The sequence below is a fragment of the Marmota marmota genome, unplaced genomic scaffold (genome assembly GCF_001458135.2).
Source record: "Marmota marmota marmota unplaced genomic scaffold, marMar, whole genome shotgun sequence".
Lineage (NCBI taxonomy): Eukaryota > Metazoa > Chordata > Mammalia > Rodentia > Sciuridae > Marmota > Marmota marmota.
This window is the reverse complement of record NW_025999990.1, coordinates 48,670,966-48,676,613: the sequence shown is the minus strand read 5'-3', so window position 1 is coordinate 48,676,613 and position 5,648 is coordinate 48,670,966. Positions and strand designations below refer to the sequence as shown.

At 48.1% G+C, this 5,648-nt stretch overlaps 1 protein-coding gene across 1 annotated transcript; it reads left to right on the top strand.

Annotated features, from left to right (window-relative positions):
- The first annotated feature begins 7 nt into the window (after positions 1 to 7).
- Tmem200c (transmembrane protein 200C) lies at positions 8 to 5,207 on the top strand. The gene is given in 6 exon segments (XM_015482259.2): positions 8 to 114; positions 2,394 to 3,282; positions 3,284 to 3,692; positions 3,695 to 3,739; positions 3,742 to 3,960; positions 3,963 to 5,207. Coding segments are annotated over 5 exon segments (1,881 nt in total). The 5' UTR covers positions 8 to 114; positions 2,394 to 2,493; the 3' UTR covers positions 4,382 to 5,207.
- Positions 5,208 to 5,648: the final 441 nt, after the last annotated feature.

Below are 5,648 nucleotides of genomic sequence, written 5' to 3'. Positions count from 1 at the left end.
CCTCCATTCCTTAGCCACGGAAAGACCAGCGCCAGGCAAGTCATTTGCGAGGGCAGACAATCTCCACTGCTAAGTTTGCTTTCTTGCATTAAGTCTAAAGGAAAAACCTCAAAGGTGGGTCTTCCATGGGTCCTACCTTTGTCAGTATTTCGTCAGATGGTGATACATTGGAAAGGAGTTAAGCTTTCAACAGAGCTGGAGGAATAATAAACTAGGGAACTAATTGCTAGCTCTTAAACTAATTCTAAAGATCTTCTGTAAACGATTGTTGAAATCCATCCCAATCTTCCCCACATCCTATGCCAGCCAAAGCCGCCTTTCCGAGGAGAAATACATGTGGATGCCTTCCTCCCCCAAGACAGTCAACATCCTGGTACACCTTATCAATGCCTAAACAAAACATAAGCCCTTCTCTCCTGGGAGAGCCACCCTACAGACTGAGTCTGGATTTGCTTCTACAATGTCTTGTCCTTAAAGCCTTCTTGGAGATAACCTCAGACCTCCAGATTATTAAAGATCCTGGAGTCCAAGGGCCAGTTAAAGTAGCAGCCTCTAAGTTGCAAGTACATAAAAAAAAATGTTATTATGGGTGGTGATGGTGGTAGTGTCCTTCCATCCTTTACATACAGGTACATACACAATGTTTGTACTTATTGGTACAGCTCCTTTAAAGAAAAAAAATTCTAAAGGCTTGCAGATATGTTCTTTCTACTGACCCTTCCTTAACCTACCTAGTGTTTCTTTTTACTGAACCTTAACTAAATTCCAAAGAGGTATTGATTTGCAAACATTCTAAAGAGCTGATTATCATCTGCTTTCCCACATGGAGAAAAGATCCTGCCTATATTGATACAATGAAAGGAATTAGGGGCCAAGGCTTTTCACCCAAGCAACAATTAAAAGCAAAAATTTGCCTAAGTAACCCTACATTTGCAAAGGGTAATTTATTCTAAAACATGATTTATCTTAAAAGGGCTAAAATACCAAAAGACTTGTGAAAGATACCTACATCTTTCAGATTCACGCAATGTCCTTAATTTGAGCATCTCTGCTATAGGAGATAACACAACCAATGGGACAGAAAATGTTATACTCTGAGGATTCAGAAAGCCTGGAATTTTAAGAAGCTGACAGATAACTACAGATAGGCCTCTGTGATTTTTTTTTTTTTTTTTTACTCAGACTCTATTACAAACAACTAAATAAACTTCCTCAGGATAATCCATTGATTATTGCTACTATTCCTTCCCAAAAATGACCTCATGAGAAAAGGATGAAGAAAACAGCTCTCACTTGGGGAAATGCCATCCTATAAATCATCATTATTATGTAGACTGCTTCACCTAGTTAATTGCCTACTCATTTGAATGCTGGGATTCTGTAGACTGCTCTTGGCACATTAATAAGGGGTCAGAAAGCTATTGTGGCAGTTTTATTTTTTTTTTAAGATTGTAATTTTCCTACATGAGGAAAAGATTTTTTTCTTGGAGATTCCAGTGGACTTCTGGAATTCCCTGATGAAATTAGCACAAGATACCTTTAAGGAAGTCCCTCTGAGAGGAGGAGAGAAGGCCAGAAGGAAGAGCTCAGTTACATAACCATTACCTAAAACTAAATATTCCACCCCAAGAAGCTGTTCAGATGTTGCAGAGTAAAGATGAGAAGGCTTGAGAGGGATCTGCTTGCCTTTAGCTGTAGGAACAAGAATAGGTGAGAGCAAACTTTGTGAAGGGACTTATTGTCACAGTACTGAAATACGTCTGGTATTTTCTTAGCAATGAATTCTGTTAATTATCTGGAGGAAATAAACTGTCTTCCTGCCAGTGTATGAAGCCTTTCATTTTCATCCGTGAAATGAATTCTTTGCACCTCCATACAATAGTAACTTTCATGACTATTTCAGTAACTTTAGGCTCCACATTGAGAGACTCCTGGGCTTGCCTGAAGACTTGCCACTTCTGTGGCCCCTCCCTTGGGAAATCTTCTGAGTCCAGTGGGACAAAGGAAGAGAAAGGCTCTTGCCATGAGAGTCCTCAAGTCCCCAAACTGAGTATCAATTATTGGCACCTCATTGATTGCCAGCCAAGAGGGTTTGAAATGAACATTGGTGGATTACCTATGTGTGGGGGATGGGATGGGGACGGAAGGAGAAAACTTCTCAAAAATTATTTCATCACCACCTGTCAGTTATGGCAACAGTGCTTCTCTTCACTTATATCTACCCACTTTTGGTCTCTGTACTGGGCGCTTGGACTAGTGGGTAAAGGTTCAGGAGTGTGGGTGGTGGTCACATATGACATGGGATCCGGGATCCTGGAGTGGGGCAATTGCAGCACGTGGGATGTTGCTGCAGTCAAGCCTACACCCTCTGACTGTCTTCCTCTGCTTTGCAGCAGGAGGAGGTGGCGAAGCAGCTAGTGGACAGCTGGCGCCCCCTCTGCACAAGCATCTGCCCCAGCCCCTCAGGCAAGCCCCTATCTCCACGAGTTCGCCATGATTGCCACCGGAGGCCTTCTGAGGATTTCCGCCAGAAAGCAGGATCCCCTCCGCCCCCCAAGCCAGGTCCCTAAGCGCAAGAGGAAAACCAAGAAGAGGCGCAAGAATGACGTGGTGGTGGTGAAAGGCAAGCTGAAGCTCTGCTCCATTTCCGGCCTTATCGCCCTCTGCGGGATCCTCGTGCTACTGGTGGGCATAGCTATGGCTGTGGTGGGCTACTGGCCAAAGACCAACACGGCCAATAGGGAGGGCAGTAAGCAGCTGCTGGCTGCGGGCAGTGCCAACCGCGTCCTAACCACCACCGCCAACAGCAGCAGTGGCAGCAAGAACTCGTCCAGGAGTCACCATGGGACTCCAGAGGGTGTCAACTCCAGTTCCGTGGGCGTGCCCAGAAGCACGCCTCCAGCGCGGTCAGCCGCCCCTCCCTCATCCTCTTCCACGTCGGTGGGCTTCTTTTTCCGCATCTTTTCGGGTTACCTGCATTCAGACAAGCTTAAGGTCTTTGGGCCGCTCATTATGGGCATTGGCATCTTCCTCTTCATCTGCGCCAACGCGGTGCTGCACGAAAACCGAGACAAGAAGACCAAGATCATCAACCTACGTGATCTCTATTCCACCGTCATCGACGTGCACAGCCTTCGCGCCAAAGACCTGGCTGCAGCTGCAGCAGCGGCTGCAGCCGCTGCTGCCTCCTCATCGTCCTCGGCTCCCACCTCGGCGCCCCCTGGGACTGTACCGCTAAACGGCTTCCTGAGCTACGTGCAGTCGCGGGGACTGGAGCTGAAGCCCCGGGGGTTGTGGAGGTTCTGGGGACACCTTCGGGGCGGCAGCGATGCTGGCCAGGGGCTCCTGGCCCCACCCCGCGGCACTGGGCGGGGGCGGCGGAAGGGCCCGGGGCGCGGCGTCCCCACCCGACTTGGCCTCATCCCCGCGCTGCCTGCGAGAGCCCCCGAGCCTGGCAGAAGCCGTGTACAGTATCTACCGCGAGCGCTCCGGAGTAGCGGGCCGTCGCCGGGCCACCACCGCTGTGGCTACCGCAGCCGCCACTACCACCGCGGCCGCCAGCGGCAGCAGCAGCCCCGCGCCCTGCAGCCCACCCGAGAGTTGGGGGCGCCAGAGCACCGCCAGCTCCCTCGTGGGCTCCTCGCTGAGCGCCTTTGCGCTGCTGCCCTTACAAGGGGACCGCGACAGAGACGGGAAGCGGAGGGCGCTAGCTGCAGTTGGCAGAGGCCACCCGGGGAACGCGCTCCCGGGAAATCCCACGGGGCGAGGTTGAACTGAGTTTGACCGACCTTCGCGGCGCGGAGGGTGGCGCGCACTGGGCGCTTGGGGAGCTGGATGAGCCCGGGGGAGCGGCGGCAGCGCACACTGCCAGTGGGCAGGGAGGACGTCTGCCCAGGACCGGCAGGTACGCGGCCTTGAGGCGCCGCAGCACCAGCGGGCTCCCGGACTACCGGGCCCCGCCGTCCCCGAGCCCCCGCCCTCCCCGCGCGGTGCGGACCTGGACTCCAGCCTTCAGGACACAACCGCCATCCCCTCGCCTCCCCTGCTACAGGAGGTCTGGTCCCGTGCCAGGCGGGACTCGGGGAGCTCCCAATCAGATGACCTATCGAGCAGCAATAAGGGCTACACTCCCCTGCAGGAGGCCGGCACCTCCTTGGAGTCGGTGGTGGAAGTAGTAGCCAGTAAAAGGCAAGACTGTGAAGATGCCACCGTTTTGAGTGCGGAGCAGTGTCCCTCAGAGAGTCCCAGCGAGGAGCAACCCGCGGCCGAGCAACCTCAGCCGGTGCAGAGGCAGTTTACAAACAAGGAGAAACTCTTCATGATTTCCCAGTCTCATGCCACAGGCGTTGAAGATGGAGAGCTGGAAAGCACTGGCATTTAGGGGGGAAAGAGGAGCCACAGGGGGGAAAGGAGAGAGAAGATGGAAGAAATACTCATTTGGATTAGTGCATTAACAGCTCCCCAATTCCTTTGTGGACTGGTCTGAGGAAATCATCCAATATCCAAAGAGCTGCAGAATGTTATTCTTGAATTGCATTCACAAGATTCTTGTAGATAACTCCAAGCAAATTTTTTTTTTTAAAAAAAGCTAACTAGTCTTTTATGTCCGATGGTGATTGTATGTTTCATGAAAACCAAATGTATTAAAAGGTCAGCAATCTAGTTCATTAGATAAAATTCTCTTAATTTTCTTAGGATCAAGATAATATATTTTTTACAGTAACTGTGCACTTTACTCCAGTTTTTGTTCTTTGTTTGTTTGTTTTGTTTTGTTTTGACCCCTAATTTCCCTAACCCTTGTATTTTGGGGCTGGTTTTGTGGATTGCTGCTTGTGAATGACAAGCTTCCTGCCCCCCTCTCTTTGTGGAGCTTTGAAGGGTTGATTTGTTTCAGTTTTCTTAGAATTGATCTTTCTAAATGAATTCAAAGCCCAAAGTATAAGTAATTCAGGAAAGAGCACTCTCTTAGCCCCTTCCCACTCTGCTCATGCAACTGTCCAAAGGCCTCTTTATTTTTTAAAAAGGGTATTTGCATTTTTATACTAGGGTATGTTGCAGAGACTAGAGTGATCCAGAAGTTAGATGGACTGTGAGGTCACAATATCAAGTACACCATGCTTTATTGAGTATTATCACTCCTGTATTGAAAATAGCGTCAATACTTAAAGTCTTTTTTTTAATAAAAGAAGTTTCCAAACAAACAGTTAAACATAAGATCGCTTCATTTTCCCTGGGAACTAATACTGCTTCACAGTAAACATTTAACAGTTTATCTGATGAATCTAAAATAATTTGCTATGACATTGCTACTTTGACTGTAGTTATCTTCCCCCCAAATATGAGTGAAAGTATGAGGACATCATAATAGTTTTCTGGTATATTTTTAACTTTTAAAAACATAGGACAGTACTAAACAGTTGGGAGTTCCTCTCTTGAGTAGAATGAACCAATGAATAAATAGCATTTTTCTATGATACTTTAAGTTAACCTCAAAGTATTAATTTATAGAGGACCAGGTTCTGTATTCCCTTCCCATCTTCTTGGATTTCATCATTTGATTTTGTTTTTTAGTTTTTGGTCTTGAACCCATGACCCACATAGGCAAAAAGGTAGTGTTTCAGTACTAAACAGATTATTTACATTTGGTG